Source organism: Candoia aspera, chromosome 1 (genome assembly GCF_035149785.1).
Source record: "Candoia aspera isolate rCanAsp1 chromosome 1, rCanAsp1.hap2, whole genome shotgun sequence".
NCBI lineage: Eukaryota > Metazoa > Chordata > Lepidosauria > Squamata > Boidae > Candoia > Candoia aspera.
In genome coordinates, this window is record NC_086153.1 from 154,632,358 (window position 1) to 154,655,025 (window position 22,668).

General features: G+C 38.6%; 1 protein-coding gene across 2 annotated transcripts in view; it reads left to right on the forward strand.

Annotated features, from left to right (window-relative positions):
- Positions 1–989: 989 nt before the first annotated feature.
- BTBD3 (BTB domain containing 3) overlaps positions 990–22,668 on the forward strand; it is a 31,441-nt gene continuing 9,762 nt past the window's right edge. Inside the window, exons 1-4 of one of the 2 annotated variants that reach the window (XM_063316299.1) lie at positions 990–1,102; positions 16,886–17,177; positions 17,665–17,755; positions 18,509–18,627. In XM_063316299.1, coding sequence (XP_063172369.1) covers positions 17,035–17,177; positions 17,665–17,755; positions 18,509–18,627 — 353 coding nt within the window. In that variant the 5' untranslated portion in view covers positions 990–1,102; positions 16,886–17,034. Of the gene's footprint in view, positions 1,103–16,606; positions 17,178–17,664; positions 17,756–18,508; positions 18,628–22,668 lie in introns of those variants that run through there. The other variant, XM_063316289.1, reaches the window with a different exon arrangement.

Consider the following 22,668-nt stretch of genomic DNA (forward strand, 5'->3'; position numbering starts at 1 on the left):
ATTGTCTAGGTAGAAGTAACTGTCAAACAGAAGACAACAACACTTAAATTTAATTAAATAATAGCTAATAATAACAACTATTGCTGTTCAGGTAGGAGTGCTGATGCTTCTATATCCCAACTAACACCATGTGCACACAAGGGTCAGCAAGCTCACTTAAGTCCTACAATGTGTCGAAGGCTAAATCTGTGGAAGCGAACAATACTGTAAGTACTATTCATACCATCCTCAGAAACTGAAAGGAGAGGCCGGGAGCCTGAGTTGAAGAAGAAATGATATTCTGGAGAAAGACATTGTTGACTGACTGGAATTGTGAGCAGGGCTTTCTGCAACATTTTCTTGCTGATGCCCATTTTCTATCCATCTTGGACAGGCCTGTTTGTATTGATGGAATTCACCATCACTTCTAGGTCTGCTGTTTGTGTACTAGTAATTGTGTAGGATTAATGCCAAACTCAGGCTGATTTTTAGATAGCCTTATCTATGAGCATTTTGTATATATTATTTTTAAGCATCGTTTATACTTGTGATGGTTTCATTCACGAGTTTAATTATGAGTGCAATACACCACACTGGGGTATTCAGGAAGAACAGTACAGAAAACGCACAAATCCAGTCAGTGCGCCTCTTTTCCAAATGGGTTCGTCTAGGGCTGATAACGGGAACAACAGTTTTTAACGGGAAAGAAGCGGCAGCGTGAAACGTTAACCGAAAATGAAGCGAAATCACATTCGGTTGGGCAGACACCCGCACCCTGACGGAGCCACGAATGCCTGCTTTGGCTGCCACGCGCCCACTGGAGAGAAAAGGAGAAGTGGGGATGTGGTGTGCATTAGCTCCGGTGCTTTCCCGCCTCAGGTCAGGATAGCGGCGGCGGCGGCCACGGCAAAAACGCCGAGCTCCGCATGGCTTTCGTCGCCCCAACTCGACTCCTAGATTCTTCCGCGCTCTGTCCAGCTTCCTCCCCACCTCCAGCAACGGGAGCGGGCACGTGTGGATGGCGGGCGCGCTCCCGCGGGCGAGCTCAGCGAGGTTTTCCCCCTCCGCCCGGGGAAGGGACCCGCCGTCTGCGGAAAAAGAGGAGGACGGCGGGGCAGCGATGGTAGGTTGCGGAGGCGGGCTTGCGTGCGTCGCGGCTTTTCCCGGCCCGCCCTTGGCTCAGGGAAGTCTCGGGCGGCGGCGGCGGCGGCGGCGGCGGCGGCGGGAGTGTGCGGGGACGAGCTGAGGAGGCAAGGCCTGGCCTGGCCGGAAAATGGCGAGGCCGGAGATGCCGCGGCGGAGAGGCAGAATGGCCCGGGCAGCCACATTGCCGGCAGGACGGGGGAAGGGGAACGAAGGCTGGGGACAACTCCGCCGGAGGCCTCGTTGCCCTCCCTTTGGGGCTCTTCTTCAGTTCTCTTTTTCCACCAGGCCTAGCTTTCCTGTGGTCTGGACGGTGCTCCTGAAGCTGCAGTGGGAACCTGCGCCCAGGGCTACCGGATTGGGTCTGCCAACATCCAGGCAGGATGACAAGCAAAAGTTACTGCGTTTTTTGCACCCCAGATGTGGTAGTCCGAGTCAGACCAGATGAAAGAACCCACCTGTGGGAACTAGCCCGGTACTGGTTGATGACCTGCAGCTCCCAGCATGCACTTTCCGTGGCCATACTTGCTGGGCATTACAGGTAGTCCTCGTTTAACAATGGTAATTGGGACCCGCAACTCCATCGCTAAATGGTGCAGTCGTAAAGCACAACATCACGTGACCCCGCCAACTTACAAAGGCAGTTGCAGCAGTTCCAGTTGCCATTGTTAGGCGAGTCCCGTGCAGTCCAGTGTCCAGCAGTCATATAATCACCATTTGTGACCTGCCTGCCTGCTTCCCAGTTGACTTTGCTTGTCAGAAGCCTGCAGCAAAGGTTGCAAATGACAATCACGTGACCGTGGGATGCTGCAACCATTGTAATTGCAAGCCGGTGATTGTGGGGACACTGCAACAGCTGCAACTGTGAGGACCAGTTGTAAGTCCTCTTCATTCAGTGCCATCATAACTTTGAATGGTCACTGAATGAGTGGTTGTTCAACAAGGACTACCTGCATAATCAGCCTTGGCCACTGTTTTCCCAACCTGCAGTACATGCCAGGGTTCCCCAGAAACTTTACATAAAGCAAAACACTGAACTAGTGGAAAAAGGGTTGTTGTGAGGTGTGGTGTCAAATTTTGTTGCTCAGATACCTTGACAAATGTGCTCATACATTTTTAGAGCCTTATTTTAAGCACTAGGCTGCTGAAACATATTTCTTCCTTGTCTTTTGTACAGTGAAAGCAGTTTCTTCCATCTTTTTTACAGTTGTATTTCTAAGAGCCAGTTTGGTGTAGTGGTTAAGTCACTGGGCTAGAAATGGGAGACTGTGAGTTCTAGTCCTGCCTTAGGCACAAAGCCGCTGGGTGACCTTGGGCCAGTCACTCTCTCTCAGCCCTAGGAAGAAGGCAATGGCAAACCACTTCCAAAATCTTGCCAAGAAAAACTGCAGGGATTTGTCCAGACAGTCACCATTTATTAGCATTCTTCATGATATTGTGCACAATAAATTCACCCAAGTTAAAAGCTTGTCCTAAGGCTGACAATCCTTCATCAGCTTTAGTGTAGTTTTATATGCCCTTCTCGGTTTCTATTCATTTTGGGAAAGGAGGTTGGACAAATAGTTGATGACCAACTTGACCCCAGAATAATGACTATCGCAGGTACAGAAATAAGGGGAAGATAGAATGCATAACTAGAATAACTGCAGAACACAAATGCATAAGTGAGAGCATAAAGGGGTTTTGGCAGGAAAATATTCAAGCAGTTTTGGCAGGAAGAAATCTTCGCATATTTCCAGACCTTTTGATGCAAATTATGCTGGCAGAAATCTCATAATAGCATCTTTTTTTTTTCACATGAAGTAAATTCACATAAAGCAAGGAGAACCTATGTATCAGTGGTGACATACCTACATCTTTCCTGCACATAGAAAGCCAGCACATTAAGGAAAAAGATAGCTTAAAACCCTTTTCTCATACTGGTATTTGGGTGTTTGGTATGTAGATGTCATTATTTGGAGCAGTGGCAATGGACTCCCCATTTGCAGCTCAGTTATAGGTTGAGCACATTAGTGAGGACAAGGCCAAAGAAATTAACATGTTAGGGAAAGACTAGGTCAATCCTACTAGCACCGGGCTGCAAAAATCCAGATAATCCCTAAAGGTTACCAGTTTCCTGTTTCTCTTTTCTGGCATGTAGTGTTTTTTCCAGTGTTGTGTAGTCCAGATCTGGTAGCGCTAATCAGAATGGAATTATATTGGCACCTTCATATGTACTAGACATTGTAATTCAGCAGCTTTTGGAGGGTCAGTGTTTTCTCCTTCCTGCAACATATATTGATTATATACCATCAAGGAGAGAGTATACAACCTTGTCTCACACCTTAGCCAACCTGGAGCCAGTCTGTTTTGCCATGTTTTGTCTGGACTGTGGTTTTCTGATGTATGTATAGATTTAATAAGGATAATGAGATTTCATCTTCCCATTCTAGAGTTTATTATAAGTAAGGAATATCTTTTAAGGTATCTTTGATGCTGACATCTCTCGTGTACAGAATTTCAGTATGTTCCTTCCATCTTTTTTATTTTGGCAACCTTCAACATACCAGTTGGAGGTTGGAACCTCCTTCTGAGTTCAGAGATTTTTTGGAAGACTTTTCTTTTTCATTTCTTGGTTGCATCATCAATATCTTTTCAGATATCGTAATAACTGCTTTTTTGTCTCTTCTAACAACTCTTTGAAATTCTTTGTTAAGTTCCTTCCTGGGATCTTTATCTTTCTTGGCTTTGGCTTTTCTTCTTGACAATATCCAGTTGTTTTGACATCCAGTTTGCTTTATTCTGTTTCTTGGTCTTTGACAGTCTCTCTTCACATTCATCCTTAATCTGCTCATTGATTTCATTCCACAGTTCCTCTGGTTCCCTTTCTGTAAGGTTCATGACTTCCATTGTGATTCCTGGTGTTCTCCCTGAAAATAATTGAATGTCATGGAAACTAGTTGGCTTTCTTCTTCTGCTTTAGCTTGAATTGGGACATGCCCATGAGCAGTGCATGATCTGTTCCATAGTCAAACCCCAACCACATATTTGCTGTTATATCTGAGTCCTTCCACCTCTTTGTACTGGTATTATAGTCAAATTAATGCACTTGAATAATACTTACATTAGATAAGTATATATAGAATTGTAACTGTGAATACAACATATACTTTTTTTCTTTTTTTTCACTTTTTAAAAAACACTTTTTATGCTTTTTTTCTCCTGAGAATGTATTTCCATTGTAATTTTCTTTCTGTTTTGTTCTTGTTCTTTTTTTGTTGTTGTTGTTACTATTCAATTTAAAATAAAAAAAAAATAATAGTCAATTTGATTTCTGTGTATTCTATCTGGTGATGTCCATGTAGTGTCAGGCCCAGCCCAAGAACAGCCAAGAACCAGTCCAGCCAAACTTCAGTTCTTTATTTGCTAATGCCATATAGACAGAATCTTACCAAACTAAAGCAACTCTACCTAACTTTAAGGGAAATAACTGGAAAAGCTCCAGGGTGGGGCTATTCTGAATCTCTTGGTTTTCCCACAACTGCCCTCTGGACTATATTTTCTCTTACCTCCTTCCCTTCTTGGAATGTGCTCCCTCTTTCCTGAGAACCAGCGGCACTGCCGAAATCCACCATATCACCTACCCCTTCAGAGACACATTCCATAACATTTTGATTTTTGAAACATTTTATCATCATTGGATTGGCAGAAATTGTTAAGTCATCCTCCTACTTCATTTCAGTTTCCTAGGCCATGCAATCCAACAAATTTTCCTCCATAATATTTCCAACTTTGAATTCGTTTCCAGCCAAAGGAACACATCTTATTTTCATATTCTGTTGATTTCAAATTGAACTGGATCATAAAACTCATCAACATTCTCTTCTTCTGCATAAGAGGTTAGACCATAAACTTGGACAATTGTCATATTAAAGGGTTGTCCCCAAAGTCTAGTTGATGTTATTCGGGCAATTACTGCATTATACCCATGTACTGTCATTGCTATATCCCAGCTTCTATGCTGTCCAGAAAGAGAGAGAGAGCAGAGGTGGTAGCTGTTTTGTCTTACAGCTGCCATCACTGTTCTTGTCTCATACATTCAAGGAAGCATTAGTTGCTGTCAGCTCTTGCTACTTGTTCTTTCTCTCTGGGTGGGAATTTGGGAGCATTAGCTCCATTTGTTTCCTCTCTCCCTGTGGGCAACATGGCAGACAGAATTGAGCCTGCTGGGAATGCAAGGAGGAGGGGTGAAGATGGCATGGGACATTGCGGGCATGTAGCACAATGATTTTACACACACTCCCTGACACTTCGAAAATGCCATTAGATGACAAGCATTTTAATTACAGTTAATCTTGCTTAGACCGTAACTTGGCATCAACTATAGAAAATTAGCTCTAATTCTTAGGGCGGGGTGCGGGGGGGGAGACTCGAACGCTACCAGTCAAGAGTGCAAGTCTCATCCTGCAAATGTTCCTTTCACATAAGCCCTGTTTCATATGTATATCCAGATCAGGGATCTCAATTATAGAGAGGCCTTTGTATACAGTATGTATTTGAAAGCTGTGTCCCTGAAGACGTTTGAATAACTGCAGATACGGCGGTATCAGATAAGTTTCATTGCACGGTTTCTGACTCCTCTGTACTACATGCACACTTTCTCCCTGAGTTCCACTATATGTTAAGTCATAATGTTGGCCTCTGTGTGGCTTGGTGTGTTGCACAAACCCAGACTTTGGATGGTTGTAGGCTATGCTTTATACATCAATATTATACATTAATATGTTGTATGAATGCCAGTGAATTGTAATTTCATTAGTAATTCACGGTTAAGCAAGGCATGTCTTAACCTGTTAAAAGAAGTTATATATAAGATTTGTTTTTGGAGGCATAATGAACTTCCACCATAATCAGAATATTTTTATTTACTTATTTATGATTATTTACTTTTATTTCTACTTTTTAAATTGTTTCTCTGTGTATTCATCTTCCATCCACCTCCCTTAAACAAACATATTATTTATATGTATATATGTATGATCGGAAGGTCGGCGGTTCGAAACCGCGCGGCGGGCTGAGCTCCCGTTGCTCGTCCCAGCTTCTGCACACCAAGCAGTTCGAAAACATGCAAATGTGAGTAGATTAATTGGTACCGCTTCGGCGGGAAGGTAACGGCGTTCCGTGAGTCATGCTGGCCACATGACCCGGAAGTGTCCTATGGACAACGCCGGCTCCAAGGCTTTGAAACGGAGATGAGCACCGCCCCCTAGAGTCGGACACGACTGGACTTTACGTCAAGGGAAACCTTTACCTTTACCTATGTATGTTTAAGGGAAGAAGGGACGCGGTGGCGCTGCAGGTTAAACCGCTGAGCTGCCGATCGGAAGGTCGGCGGTTCGAAACCGCGCGGCAGGGTGAGCTCCCGTTGCTAGTCCCAGCTCCTGCTCACCTAGCAGTTCGAAAACATGCAAATATGAGTAGATCAATAGGTACCGCTTCGGTGGGAAGGTAACGGCGTTCCGTGTCGTCATGCTGGCCACATGACCCGGAAGTGTCTACGGACAACGCCAGCTCTAAGGCTTAGAAACGGAGATGAGCACTGCCCCCTAGAGTCGGACACGACTGGACTTTACGTCAAGGGAAACCTTAACCTTTACCTTTTAAGGGAAGAAGATGGGAGATGAATATGTAAAGTAGTGGAAGGAGAGGGGAATTAAAGATTGTAAAAAACTAGTTAACAGAATTTCTATAAAACGGTAACTGAATTAAACATAAAAATAAGAAAACCAAATTAGGAATCAAACTGGTCTCAAACCATTTAGTTATAATGTGGATAGCATTTGATCACTGTTTCAGTTTCCTTCAATTAATTGGTACATGTTGCTTTGGATCTTTTTCTATCAGTAACCTATTCTATTGAACAAGTCAAGATTTCACAGTATCATACTTTGAAAGGAAATTAAAAACCCAAAACTGCTTATTTCTGCAAAATCATGGGAGCAGATCTTTAACTTAAAATTGATAGTATACTGAAGTCATTTTTATTAAATGGAATAATGTCTTCCTACAATGACTAACACACATTGAAGCAAAATAAAACTACTGGGGAATTGGTGAATATTTATTGTATATTATTTGTATTAATTGTTTTAAATATTTAGACATATTATTAAAGATTTAATTTCTGTCTCAATGAGGTAATTGTGGTACAGTGAAATTAATTTTAATGAATTGGGGGAGGGGAATATTATTGAGTAAAGTCTGTTGAATTGGAAATTAGGGCATCATAGGGATTTTTTTTATTGTGATGATGTTATAACATAAATGATGCAAATCATCTTAGTCACATAATAATATAATTAAGCAAATGAGATAAACTGTTGTGAAAATCTGGTATGCTGCATGTGAAGTTTGTTTTATCAACGTCCACGAAAACAAGATTAAACTGTACAGAATAGGCTGTAATGATCACTGTGCAATTTCACAAACTAACAATGAGCCTTGAAGCACCTTGTATTCTTAAAATTTATATATATATATATATATTTGAGTATAAGATGTTATAGATCACAACATTTCCTCACAACTCATAATATTACATAGGTATAAATACTTAGGGTGGAAAAAATTATAGAAAAGATACAAATGGTTATACTGAAATTATGATTCCATATGCTAGTTAAAAAAAAAATCCCATAAAATTTGAAGTTAATGAAGCTACTTAATAAAGTGAGTAACCAGAAGAGACATAAGTAACATTTAGCATTAGGATGTATACACAATGAAAAACAAATTTCTGTTGAACTTTTGAGTTGGCAATGTTCCAAAAAAACTAAACTTGAAATGACTCAAGCATAGAAGAAAACAGGAAAAAAATGGGATTTTGAAACCAACAAATTTCCAGAAGTGTTTGGGGGAGGCACAAAAAGGGGGCAAATGGTGAAAGCAGCATTGTACCATAGTTTCTGCTGTTTTGTATGTACATCGTGACACAGTATTATATGCATGTACAGAAGGGGTGGGATTTGTACTGCAGTGCTTTTTTTTGGCATTTTGATGAAAGCATTGGATCCCATAGATACCCCTGCCCATTGTTCCCATTTATTTACTCCAAGACCAGAAGAATGCATAGAGTGACATTCCAAATTTACTACTATCCACAAGCCAATTTGCATAAAAATTGGCAACAAGGTTTATTTTTAAAACATTAAACAAATTCCCATAGAGAACAATGGGAACCCCATTCTTCTCTCAACTACTAAAAATAGTGAATTTAGATTAGAATCTGTCATTTTGAAACATATCTTCAATGCTTTATAAAACCTTTGAGGTGTTGGTCAGTAAATTAACAGAGCAGGTGATAATCTCATTAATTAATCCCTTTCAATTAGCACAAAGCAATTGAGTTCAAGTTGTACTACCTTCAATTTCTGTGAGGCTATCTTTGTTGCCTAAATTTCTTTAACTAATTTTTCTATAGGAATTACCACTCCCCAGTCTAGCAAAATCAAGCAATAGCTTTTTTTTGCAGTTTGCCTGTAAGGCACAAGCCAGCCTTTTATTGCTGAGAAAGAGTGACTGGCCCAGAATTACCCAGCTTTGGGCCTTAGGCAAGACTAGAACTCACGTCTCCTGGCTTCTAGCCTGATGCCTTAAACACTACACCAGATTGGCTCTCCTAATTTTATTAAAGGCCCTCATTTAGCTGAAAACCAAGCAAGAACAGCAATTATATTCTACAGCGTTCCAAATGCCCCCTGAAAAACGTTTGGATACCTACTGCAATGCTAATTATTAAGAATGTAAGTGTTAGTGCACGGAATGAACAGTCCTCTGTTTTAAGCAATTTAAAGGGTACAGTACACAGAAGTAAGGTCCAGTGAGTTGAAAGTAAATGTATACTAGAACTGAAGTCTTATAAAAATGGAGCCTCTATCTTCATCAGAAGTATTATTTCATATCCTTGCATTATGAGAGAGAATGGCTGGAGGACCCCATGGTTCCCATGTGTATGGTAGGATTTTTGGTTTCTTTAACTGGTTATGTATCAAGGAATGGTTTGCTGAATCATGAACCTACCAATCAGCCATGTAAGAGAACCTTTGATCATTCAGTATTGTCCTGCTTCCCCTAGCTTCCCCTAGATTCGTGTTTAACAAATACACTGAACTTCACCCTCCAGAATTCACATCAAAAAAAGAGTCTTAGTCTATTATGTATTGGAATTTACAATTTAGTACAGTATATTTATAAGACATCTAGTAGGATAAAGCTGTTTTATTATTTAGGAATCCTACAAAGCTATACTTGTTGGTCATTAGAGAGTCTAATTAAATATAAAATGATCTGAAATTTGTTTTCTTATGAACTGTTGTGTGTTGATCTGCTGTGAAGATTGTATTCATAAGGGGTTTATTTCTCACTTCTAGAGATGTCCATATACTTGGAAACATTGTGTTAAGGAAACGATGCATTATTTTTTGCTAAGTTATGAATATGGAGTAAACAATTCTGTGATGCAAAGAGATATTACAATAAAAACATTGGATCATAAGTGCATTAATAGACAAGATTGTGACTAAAATATTAACAAGTACAATAATAGACTAATGTGTTTCTATTTCAAATGAAAATTCTATTTGATATTCTGTGTTGCTTGGAAGCATTCAGTGAGAACAAAGTATGCAAAAAATAGAAACGATTTATGCAAATTGGATTCTTACTAATTTCCTGAAAATATGAAATTAATATTAAACAAACAGTTTAACTGCATATCATAGATGGCAAGTTAACTCATTTATGTTGCTTTGTGGAATTTTAAAGCTGGTTTTGTGAGGCCTTTCATGATTAAAATTCAAAATCAAATAGGCCGGTGTTTTCTGTGTTTGACAGCAAAAGGCATTTACAATTTCTCAGACCCTCTCTTTTCTTTAGCAAAGTAACCAAAATATAGAGTTATATAGAAATGTCTTATTTGTATATTAGTCGTCTACTTTACATCTGGCACAGGGTATATGTATCTTTGTCCTTTTTGGTACTCTGTTTCAGACTTTCACCAAACTGACTTAGTTCTGGGCTCTTTTCCCATGAATGTCAGGGTGCACTTTATTGTTTTCACTGATGTTATCTCTTAAGTCTTTTTTTTTTTTTTGCATCCCAGCATTGTAGTTTACTTAACATTTGACAGGTTAAGTAAAAGTGTAAACTGAAACTAATGCTGTGATGCTGTACTTTAGTTTTGCTAGGGATAACAGCCAGGGTGCTGCAAGAGAAGAGGTCCTAATATTTGGGCGGTTCCAAGCAGATAGCACTCACTATAAACTTGCTCTCTTAATCCCTCTAATGAGAGATGGCTGTGGTCCCCTTGTTAGAATTGTTTTCTGTGTATAGTGTGCTGCCCAGATGGATGTTTACTTTTTGGTATATTTTATATTGTTTAAAAAAAAAACCTCCCAGAATGGCTTCCATAAAGTAAATGAAAGCAATTGTCTCTCCCTGTAGGCTTAGACAAAATACAAACCCAGTTGGAATTGAAAGGGTTCAGAAAAGGAAAACCCAGACAGAATTGGTATCTCAGCAGAACGAATAGAATAGTGCAGTTTTCTTCCCTCTGCTGGAGCCTGAAAGAATAACAGTTGCCATTCATTCATTCAGACTCCAGAGTGACTCTGGGTGGCTTAAAACTTAAAACTTAAAACAATATAATGTATACAAAAAAGTAAACATCCATTTAGGCAGCACACTATATATGGAAAACAATTCTAACCAGGGGACCACATCCATCTCTCTTAGAGGGATTGGTACTATTTACCCATCCAAAGGAGTTAAAAATATGACAGGCCACCATGAGAGTCACAGTTAGAAGCTTTTGGCCAACGTTTAGTTCTTCAGTGCAAAAGGCATTTAGTGGTAGACCTAGCTTCAGCATAGTAATACTTGACAATATCTCTTCAGCTATCAGGTTAGATGTGTGTTATATGCATGCCAGCTAAGCACTGCCTGTAACTTAAACCTAGCACTGGTAAAACTTGCAATTAATTTCTAAACAATTGCTTCCCATAGAGTTCTGTACAAATTTACTGCTTAATAAATATACATTTCCTTTTTGCATCCACAGCTGGGTTCTGTTATACTGCAGTATTCTGTTGGAAATGGCAATGACATTTTGATGTTATTAATCAAAATAATAATGGCAGGAGCTATCTATAAAGGCACAGCATGGTACTATTTTGCAGAGTTTTGAAAGATTGTTCCACTCTGCTCCCACAAGGCTTGGGCTACATGCAGTTCTTTACCATCACTATCCTCACTGAACTTGGACTCAGTCTCCCCACTCTTAATTTCAATACTGTGCATTGTATTACACTAACTCAGATCAAATTTTAGGAATCTTTGTTAGCATAAGGAATCATACGCCTTTAATTTATTGATATTTTGCAGTAACTTATGTTTTAGAATTATGTTTAAGCAGTGGTAGCATTTCTGAATAGGCTTTTCCTAAAATAATATATGGATGTCAACGATCTTTTGAACATGATAAACTCAGTTGATTGCAGTGTAGAGTAATATTTGTGGATTGAAAAATGGCTGTTTTGCCTGACAGTGCAATCCTATGTACACCTACTGAGAAGCAAATCCCACTGAATTGACTGGATCTTAACATACCTGAAGTGAAGGAGATCACTGCTGCTGCTTTAAAATGTCTACAGACTTTAATGAAAATAACCCTTGAGTTATATAGGGCTAAATCTGTTTGTTCCAGTATTTGTTTCTGAAATTAATAGTTGTCTTTCCCCTTAATTGTATTGTCAAGAAACAAATTATGCATAACTAGCACTATAACTGTTTCCTGGCAATTTTGTCAAATACACAATAGGAAGATAAGTATTCTTATTCTGCTAGAACCATGCAGCATAATAATGAGACTTAAAAATATTATTCTATTCCAGTTGGCGCTGCCTTGTGGAACAGAATGGATTGTAAGCTAATTAGTCTACGAGCAGTTTCAATTCTGAAAGTTCCATCTTTGTGACACTCCAAGTGTGACATGGATATTTCTAAAGGAGGCAGCCCAGACGACTACTAGGAGAGGCATGGACCTGGTCAGGAGAAAGGGAACAGTGTGGAAACCAATACAAAACAATGGTGGAGTCAGAATGAATAAAGGGAACTATAACCTACCATATACACTGAAGTTATTTCAGATGTCAGACTCAAATATAAAAGTATGAAAAAAGTATCCATGCTAGCTGGGGACACAAGAGAGTAGGAGCACATCAAGAGAATATTGATTGGAGAAGGCTGGGGGGTTTTAGTGCCATTTTGCGACTGTAGGAAAAATTGGCACTGTGGAGATGAGGAAAACCTTTAACAACAAGAACATCTGAGGATGATTGCAACTTAATAACATTGAGCTACAGTGGCTTATGTTTTCAAAAATGTTTGATTTGGGGAAAACTTCCCGTTAGCGAAATCGGTAGGAACCTGATTTACCTTACATTAGTATGCAAAGGCCTTTAGAAAGTATATCATGTTTTTAATGTGGCATAATATATAAGTTGAAAGCTCTGAAAGCTGAAAGTAGTTGAAGTTAAACGATTGAAAAAATGGGATCAATAAAGTACACTTAGTGAATCTTAAATATTATAAATAAATATTCATGGAAAAACAATCTATTTTAAAATTATTTTCAGTGAAATACCTGTAAATACCTTTAGGCATGATTAAATTTCATTTATGTTATAAATGTTAACATACTGATTTTGACATGTGTAGATACCTCTATTCTCAAAGATGGTCGCCTGAAAAAGATCACATTTTATGATTATTTATTAAATAAGTATTTTCATGCTTCCTATACTTTTATTAAACAAAGAAGTAAGCTTCTAAAAATGGAAACAGTTCCACTGAAAAATGCAGTTGGTAGAGATTTTCAATTTCCTATCACTACTGGCTTAGAATGACCTTTGATCTAACAACATATTATTATCCATTTGTCAAAAAACTTACATCCTACTTTTGCATTTGTAGTTCAAAGTGACTAGCAACAGAAACAATAAAATGATGTAAAAACAAAGGAAAGAAAATAATTTTAAAATCCATAACCCAGCAAAACAATAGCAATTAGAAACTGATGCAGCTACAAAAAGATCATAGCTTCCATTTAGTCATTATGGTCTGTTCTTATCCTACTGTGTTTTTTTAAATATTTAACTAACTTATCATAGCATAAACCAGCCCTCCCCAACCAGGGTACCTTCCATATATGTCAACTGCAACTTTCAGAATTCCTATTAGTGGCCATGCTTGTTGTGGGATTCTGGGGATTGATACCACTGAATGTCTAAAACAGGGTTGGGGAAACTGGATTTTAAAATGTTGTTATACTATAACTTTCAGCATCTTCTTATTGGCAATGCTGATAAGAACTTCTAGAACTTATGGTTCAACAGAACATGGAAGGCCACAGATCTCTCCTCCCCGGGGGGGGGGGGGAACACCTTTCTGAACAGAAAGGTCATAAGGCTATGATGACAGAAATTCAAAAAAGGAAGGGCAAATTCCGAATTGTAGAGTTTGACAGCAACAGCAAAAAACCCTTTTCACTTTTGTAGCAACATGTGGCCTTGTAATCAGTGTGAAGTCCTCTTAATATTTGACAGGTTCATACATGAGAAAGTGATCTTTCAAAGTCCTTCACCATAAACCATGTGAGGTTTCAAAGGTCATAAGCAGCACTTTGAATTCGGCCTGGAAAAAGATAAGTTACTGACATCTTGATACCTCACTCCAATCAATAAAACATTGAACTGAATTTTAAAACGAAGCAATGTAGTATGTATAATGTTGAGATGTAGCTTGTGCCTGTATTTCCATGGCAAGATCTGCCCTCTCTAGATGTGTAATGACCAAAATACTTCTGACATTGGGTGTCACTTGAGCATCAAGGCTGAATCCAAGAGAATCCCAAATGAAAAATTCATATTCTTAAAGAGAATATCCACCATCATTTTTAGATTGGTTATTCTGCTGACTGGAAGAACTTCTTATCCTTTGCATGAATAAGTTTCAGTTTAAAAGAGTCTCCCCCATTGCAGCTCCATTCGCTATTTGTATATTATAATCATATGAGATGTACATTTTCTTAATATTCCATCAATCACTCCAAAAATGGATTTAATTTAATAAATGAACATTTCATATTTGTGGATCGGATAGTGATACCTATTGTATGTGCTAACAAAATCTGTCCAATCTATCGCCTGTTATAAAAGCATAAGTTTTTGTGGTTGGAACTGCAGAGAGAAGCCTCCAGAATTACAACTTCCATTACTAACAGACATACTGCACACGCTAATTTTAAATATGCACCATCAAATCAAATTAAATGTACCTGCTTTTGGATCCATCTAAGTATAGGCATAACATACAAGCATATACTATAGCTAATTTACATGCCTTCCCAAAATATGTGAAGGACATTCCTTATAAAGTGAGTGTCACTATTGCTCTCTCCCATAATACAACTAATCTTTTAAGAGTGTAGGGATATTGCCCAAAATCTTGAACTCTATAGTTAGAGGAGTCCATTAATGAGAATAGGCATCCCATAGCACAACACGTTACTTAGAAGAAGCGTATTCTGCACTTTTCTGCTCTAGCAGGAAAGTAGCTTTGCATTCTAAGATTATGTGGATCTGTGGGATTATAGATAATTGCATTTGCAATCTACAAATAAGTATTGATGCGTTATGTCCTTGTTTTTGTTCTCTAATTTATATTCTTGAAGTGATTAATGAAATACATATTAAAAAACGCCATAGGCAAAACACCTTTTCCTGTTGCTTGGCATCAAATCTGGCAAACAAGTGCTACTTTTTGCTATTAATCTGTATGACATTTTGATATTGCATTGACCACCACGCATCTAAGTAGATCATTACGATCTTGAATATTCAATATACTAGCAAAACCATAATGTAGTCACAGCTAATGGCCAAGATGGCCTATAGGATTGTCCAAGCACATGATACAGGTTCATATTTGAAATGTAGGGCATTGTACTTACGTAAATGAGTACTGTAGCATTAAGATGTCACGGGTGGGACAGCTAGCCATTATGGAAGCCAAAGGGCTGTTTGAGGAAATGGCATTCCTCCATCTAGTTTTCCCTTCTAGTTTTCATGGCCATATAGCAAAGCTTACTATTTAATAATAGTGTAATCTCTTTGTGTGCTTCTTTCATTCAGTGATACATTATGGGGAGAAACTAAATAATGATGAAACATATGCTACAATGAGGATTCAACTCCTGTGTCTAGGACTCATCGTTCTGGTTGCAGGAACCGAGCCTGTCCTTAATTTAGCCACATGGCTTCATCTTGTCTTACTGTGTGACATCCTGTTATATGTGGAGCTGCTGTGCTTCGGCCTCTGCTTGAATACTCACAGTAGCTCTTTCTGCAGTCCAATCTTGCAATGTTAAGCTGCTATCATTTGAAGGAAGCAATATGATTAAATGTTTAGGCCATTTATGCAGATCCTGTAATTCGTTTCAGTGGTTATATACTACTACTCTCTGTGTTCTGGTTTAGCAATCAAATTCCAAAAAAAAAAACCTATAATTATTTTAGTTCAAAGGTGTGAACTATTTGCATGTACATGAAATATCTTTTTCTCTAAACAATTGAAATATGCATATATAATTTGATTTATTTGTATTTGGTCGACACTTGTAGATACTTTTCAATGGTGCTGTGCAATTATATTTGGCATAATTTCATATAATTAGCCTCTACTTAGTGATTTGAGATGTCTATCAGACTGTTAGCAGAAAACATAGTGAGTTAAAAACTAATGTGATGACCTCATCTCTATTCAGTAAGCTCTGGAATACAGACTACATTGGAAAAGGAGCATTGAAACTGTATCAGTCCATTTTATGCTGCCAATTAATTGGCTTTAACATGGATACCAAATTCATTTAACAATTTTAATTATGAGGGGAAATGCAGAAAAAATGAGTACTGCATTAATACTATGGCTTATTTTGTCTGCTTGAAAATATCTCTCTCATGTTTTTTAACACAGAATCCTGCTGTTCTCTGAAATGATTTCCTCTATGCTAACTTGCCAGGCATGAAGTCACATTCATTAGTTTAGCACTTACATAAACATGCACATGCATTTGCATGTGCAATCACTTCTTACTTTTTAAAACAATGTGAAGTGCGAGGCTCTTTAATATTTGGGCACTCTACATCTACAATAGGTGTCACTGTGCTGCTAGTCCAATTGTTACTGGTGACTTCAGCGATTGGGCTAGGAGGCTGCTTGTCTGGCTCCATCTGCAGGGCTCTGATGCCTCCTGTGTGCAGATCCATTCAGCACACAAGTTAAGCCAGCTGACAAGCAGGCAGCACGTCTTTGCTCTCCTACTTGCGTTGCCACAGCATAGCAGTTTCAGGTGATTCAGCCTCCAGACGTTTGGGGGAAAAGCTCTCGCAAGCAAATGAAACTGGGAATCATGATGGGGAGATGTTTAACCAATCAAGCCCTGGATCAAACTTAAAAAAAAAAAAAGGCTGATCTCTTATTCAGCACACTGGAAAAGGTCACCTTGTCTTGCTGAAAAAGAAACACAATCGCTTTGCTGCTCTCTATTTGTACCTTCTGCGCCCTCGGTTTACCAAGTAAGGCTCTCTGCTTGCACAGACAGGGATACTCATGGTAGATGACAAGGGAAAGAACATGAAATGTCTCACCTTCTTCTTGATGCTTCCAGAGACCGTTAAGAACAGGTCCAAGAAAAGCTCAAAGAAGGTAAACAGTAGTAGCAGCAGCAGCAGCGGCAGCAGCGGCAGCAGCAGCAGCAGCAAATTACCTCCAGTGTGCTATGAAATCATTACCTTGAAGACTAAAAAGAAGAAAAAGATGGCTGCTGATATTTTCCCCCGAAAGAAACCAGCTAACAGTAACACAACAGCTGTCCAGCAGTATCACCAGCAAAATATCAATAACAACAATATTATTCCAGCTCCCAACTGGCAAGGACTTTATCCCACCATCCGAGAAAGGTAAGGAAGTTTGGGTCTATTTCTTTCTTGAGTTTACAAGTTCTGGAACAGTATGCAGTGAAATGTTTTATTATCACAGGATTGTTCGTTAAAACTGAAAAAAAGGGAGGGGGTGAAATGTTTCTCCTTTCCAACAGTACAGTTCTTGTCTTCTAGTAATGAAAAATGCATTCACATGCAAGCTATTTTAACTTCATAATTGTTTGCACTCTTAAACATGTATTTTCCATGTATAACTTTCATATGTTTGCGCAGCTTGGGACATTCACTTTGATGAAAGTTTTTCCCAAAGTTTTTTTTAATGGTATCATTCTTTTAAAAACACTGAACTTTAGAATATTTTATTATTGTTGTTTTCTGTTTAATTTTCTTGGTTTTATTTTTAAAGGAATTCCTTTAAGGAGCTTCCAACAAGATGAATTGCATGCGTTGGGAGGTAGAGCTTGATGCTAAACGCCCCCAATTAACATATTGCTTCTGTTTGTAGAAATGCAGTGATGTTCAACAATGACTTGATGGCAGATGTTCATTTTGTGGTTGGGCCACCAGGTGGGACCCAGCGATTACCAGGACACAAAGTAAGCAATAGCTGCAGGTCTGACATGGGAAGAGTGAGGGAAATACCTACACTTGCCACTTTAACTTCATGTAAATGGCTTGAATCCTGGAACTGGTGTAATTAAAAATACTGTCAAGTATCTTTGCCTGGTGAAATATTCCAATAATTTCTCTCCTAGTTAACGCATTTTTGCAATAGTAGTAGAAGTTCTGTTGCAGAATATTGTCTGTGATTTGTGACACTATCCTGACATTCTTCCAGATTGCTCCCATCCTTTCCCCCACAACTAGTTCTAATTCTTACAACAGTCCTATGGCATAGTCTGAGATAGTGTCTTATCCAAGGTCACTGCAGGAGTGGGGATTTGATCCAAAGCCTTCTCCACCCAGGCACCTTCTAAATACTATAAGATGGACTTCAACTCTAATAATTGTAACTGTTAATGGGGGCTAGAGGTGGTTGAAATCATAGTCCATTAGACATGGAGGGCTGAAGATGGGGAAGCCTGCTCCAAAATACTACATCTGCTTGGCTCTCACCATGAATTTCCTAAGCTTTCTTAGGAAAGCAATGGATATATTGAAGAACTATTTCCTAAGATAAAAAGAAAAACCCAGCATTCTCCTACTTAGTTTTGAAAAGTGAAAACCTGTCTTACCTTTATTGCTTTCAAGGCCTCCTTTTTAATATTCATGTGACTCTAGCATATCTGTTTTTTGTTTGGGTTTGTTTTAAAGCATGAATTAATATTTTCCTTTTGTTAAAAAAATAGTATGTCTTAGCTGTTGGAAGCTCTGTATTTCACGCAATGTTTTATGGAGAGCTTGCTGAGGACAAAGATGAAATCCGTATACCAGATGTGGAGCCGCCTGCTTTCCTCGCTATGCTGAAGTAAGCAAGCATCCTTCTTCAGTAGCTGGAAATGAATTAGTTTCTGTCTGCTCTAAAAATGTCAGTGTTAAAAAGTTGTGTATCCTTATAAAAAGAAATATCAAACGTGATCTTTGCTGCAAAAATGGTCCCTGTAGTTTTGTATTAATTATTAAAATTTAATTTGCGAATTTGTATTTTCCCTCTCCCTCACCCTTTTCTCCCACTTCCAGACATGTTTTGCATGTCACCGACAACTTTGGGCAAACTGTTAATTAATATATTATACAAAAAAAGAGGGATATGGTAAGTTTAAAAACATGAAAATAAAATCCAAACTGATGATTTCATATCTATCATATCTAGTACAGTGGTTTGCATTACTCCTTTTGGTAAATACATAGTGCTTCCCCATTCTTCTTTAGTACAACTGTCACTAAAGAGAGCCAGTTTGGTCTAGTGGTTAAGGTGCTGGGCTAGAAACCAGGAGTCTGTGAGTTCTAGTCCTGCCTTAGGCATGAAAGCTGGCTGGGTGACCTTGGGCCAGTCACGCTCTCTCAGCCCAACTCACCTCACAGGGTTTCTGTTGTGGGGAAAATAGGAGGAGGAAGGAGAATTAGGTATGCTCACCACCTTGAGTTATTTATAAAAATAATAAATGTGGGATAGAGAATAAATAAATTGTATACATCTGTCAAATGAACTCACCATGATAACATTTTTTCCTATCGGCTGCATGAAATCTAAAATGTTAAGAACAGTTGGTTTCTCCTAAAGTATTTGCTGCATTTTAAGATGGAACTGAAGATAGAAAATGCATTTTTTTCTTTTTTTAGCAATTCTTCACTCCATCTGGCTTGCTTCTCGTGTGATGAGCGGGATGTAAAGAAAAACAAGTTGCTTTCTTACTGTGCTTTCTATAAAATCAAGAATTAAAGTAGAAGGTGTATCTGAAAAGATTAGTATTTAGAAACATCGATTTGTGCTATGGTTCATGTTTTTTAAAATCATATTGATTGAGAATCTTATCAATGTGACAGTTGGGTTTTTTTCCCAACTTTGGATAACTTTCTCTTAGCTATTAATCTCTTACTTAAATTGTCTGGATAATAATAAAACAAACACTTTGCAACTTCCTTAAAACAAAGTGCATCACCAGTTAGCACACAGTGTGTGAGGAACATGAAGTTATGCAGAGTGGACCAGCAATAAGATGTCATTGTGTCATTACATGTGGCTAGATGTTTAGAAATCTCAAAAATGATAATGATTGTAATATATAAATATAAGTGCTAGGTTTTGATTACTAAGATTTGCCACCTAAATGTTACCATAGCTTTAGATAATAAGTATGAGCCTTAGCTCAATATCTTTAGGTAAATCTTTCAATAGTTATGTTCACAGAAAAACTAATTTACTGCTTCATCGACTTTAACAAGACAACAACACTGTATCTTGCTAGTGCAAGTACAGTATTAGGAAATGTATTTGGTGAAGTACCACTGACACATGCCTAGTGTATTTCTGTGGTTGATTTCAGGGTTGTTCTGGAGTCTTCAGCAGTGTTCTTGATTATGCTTCTGGTGTATACTGTACTAAAAACCTACAGTTTATAAATTGTTTCAACTAATAAAAACACACTTAATATTCACAATTTACCTTAAGTTGGAATTTCTTGTTAGCATAAGACTGAACAGCTTTTCCAAACCAGGGGCCCTGCAGATATGTTAGGACTACAACTCTCAAAATTCCTAGCAGATTTGAGACAGATTTGATATAGCAGCAGTTTTGCTAAGCTTCAGCTTGGCAGACTTTTTAAAATTATTACTATTTCCCATTCATTAGAAGTAATGGAGGGGGATTATGAGCTCCCTGAAGGCATAACTGAGGGGCCTGAATCAGGTCTGTCTTGGAGAAACAGAGTGTCATTTGATTGAGTAGATTGACATTCTGTTCCCTGCCCAGACCATTTTCATGGTCTTATGCTTGCCACAGTGGTTTCTTTCTACAGATGCAATGAGAGACTTCATAGTAGCAGGGCTCTCCCCATCAGCAAAAGCTGGCAAAGAGGTATCTTCACTACATCCTAATCATCTTCAGCAGATAAGAATCTGTGTTTAGGAATATATGGATTCAACTGAAAGCCCCACTTTCTGCTCAAGTGAATTTCTCTCTTACCAGGCTTTTATTTCATTGACTTTTTGCTTTTCAAAAGCCTTAGACTGGCGGTACAGGTTACAGCATCCGTATTCTATGGAGCTTATGGCTGCCATGGAAATATCAGTGCCCAGTAGGGGAAAAGAAAAGACATAAGCGTGGAACTCTTTTTAACAAGAGCTTACATTAAATTGACATTTGCACTGCACTTTGAAGCTTTTCCCACTTCCAAAGAATAAGTAATGTTTAAAAGATTGCATAGATGTCTTCATTTTTTTCCAATAGTACTTAAACAGAAGTTTCAACACCAGATTTTCTCATCTTTTTCTGTAATTATTAATCTTGTTATAAATAATATTTTCCATTGTAATCTACAGATCTTGTATAGAATGTCAGTTTTAAATGTGTGCAATATGGTCATATTTCACTCCAGCTGTGGTTGTGTAAGACGTGTGCAAAGTTAAGATCAAAGTTGTTGTAAGAGAAGAATCCTCTCTCTGTTCACATCTTCCCAACCAATTACCATTTTCCTTTTAATTTCATGGCTGGATTTGGGAGTCAGAGAAAGACAAGCACCACAAAAAGTGTGCTTTGCAGCAGGCATTTTGAAGCACAGCTCACTGGGGAATCCCCCCCCCCATCTCTTCAAGTCTAGCTACTTCCCCTGAGAGGGCATATTGAAGCATGTCTCATAAATGTGTGTGTAGACAGTGATGGAACAAGGTCTCTGAAGCACTTGAATTCACAAGGAAGAGAAGCCAGTTAATACAGAGATAGCCTAATGTCCTTCCTTGAGGGTTCTGAAATTTTGATAAGAGTTATAAGAACTCTACTATATTAAATACCTAATGGGGGAGGAGAAAAAATTAATCTAGTGTCCTGCCAACTATGGCAGTCACTCAAGAAATTATTGTTGCCTTCCCACTCCTCCTGGAATTCAGAAGTATTAATGGAATAAGTTTCCACTACATCAACTCAGAGTATAGAAAGTCATCAATATGAATACCTGTTTACCCTCTTTTTAAAGCCACCTAAACCAGAGGCCTTTGTCTTATGTCTTACGGCAGAGGAATCCATATGGCTGAGTGTTCTGTGAGGAAGTATCTTTTGGTGGTGGTGAACATCATTATCAATTCCCTCCCCCTCTCCCCCAGTGTAACTTTCACAGTAATTCACTGTAGTAGAAAATTTATGGAGCTGCCAGAGCTTTAGCTTATTAATTGGTTGAGCTGGGAATTAAAGCTGCAGTTTTTATTAGGTTGCTTCTGTCATGGTAGCTGCATTCATAAGGGAGTTAACTCATTGTTTCTGTTAACTGTGGTCCACTGAAGAAGCCAAAATCAATCTTTCTCATGAAGAACCAAGTCCAATCTTGGTTTGTCCTCTCCTTTGACAGGAGATAACCTGGAGTTGCATAACTTTGTTGTACTGTATGTTCAGCTCCCTTACCATTGGCAGGTTGCAAAGATGGGATACCTGTGTGGTGTCCTCAGAGTTTTTTGGTTGCAATTAAAAACAAAAAAAACCTTTCCTCCGTTCTTCCCTTCCTAGGGATGTCCAGTGGCAGCTTAATTCAGAAGCAAAAAGACATCTGAATGTTTCTCTGATGGACTTCGTGCCATCTAAGCAGATTTATCTCTCACACACACACACACACACACACACACACAGATATATATATATATCTGTGAACTGGGATCCCTAATAAGAATAGAAAAATATGTTGAAAGCAAAATAATTAGTATGAGGTACAACTAATGCCAACATCGCCTGGAATGATGAATTTGAAACTAAAATTAGCTGCTGCTGCTGCTTGGGAAGGGTGGTTTCTTTGGTAAATTTAGCCCTTTTGTAACAACTAGACAAGACTTCTCTCTTTCCTTGTCCAGTTGCCTCTTCCCACCT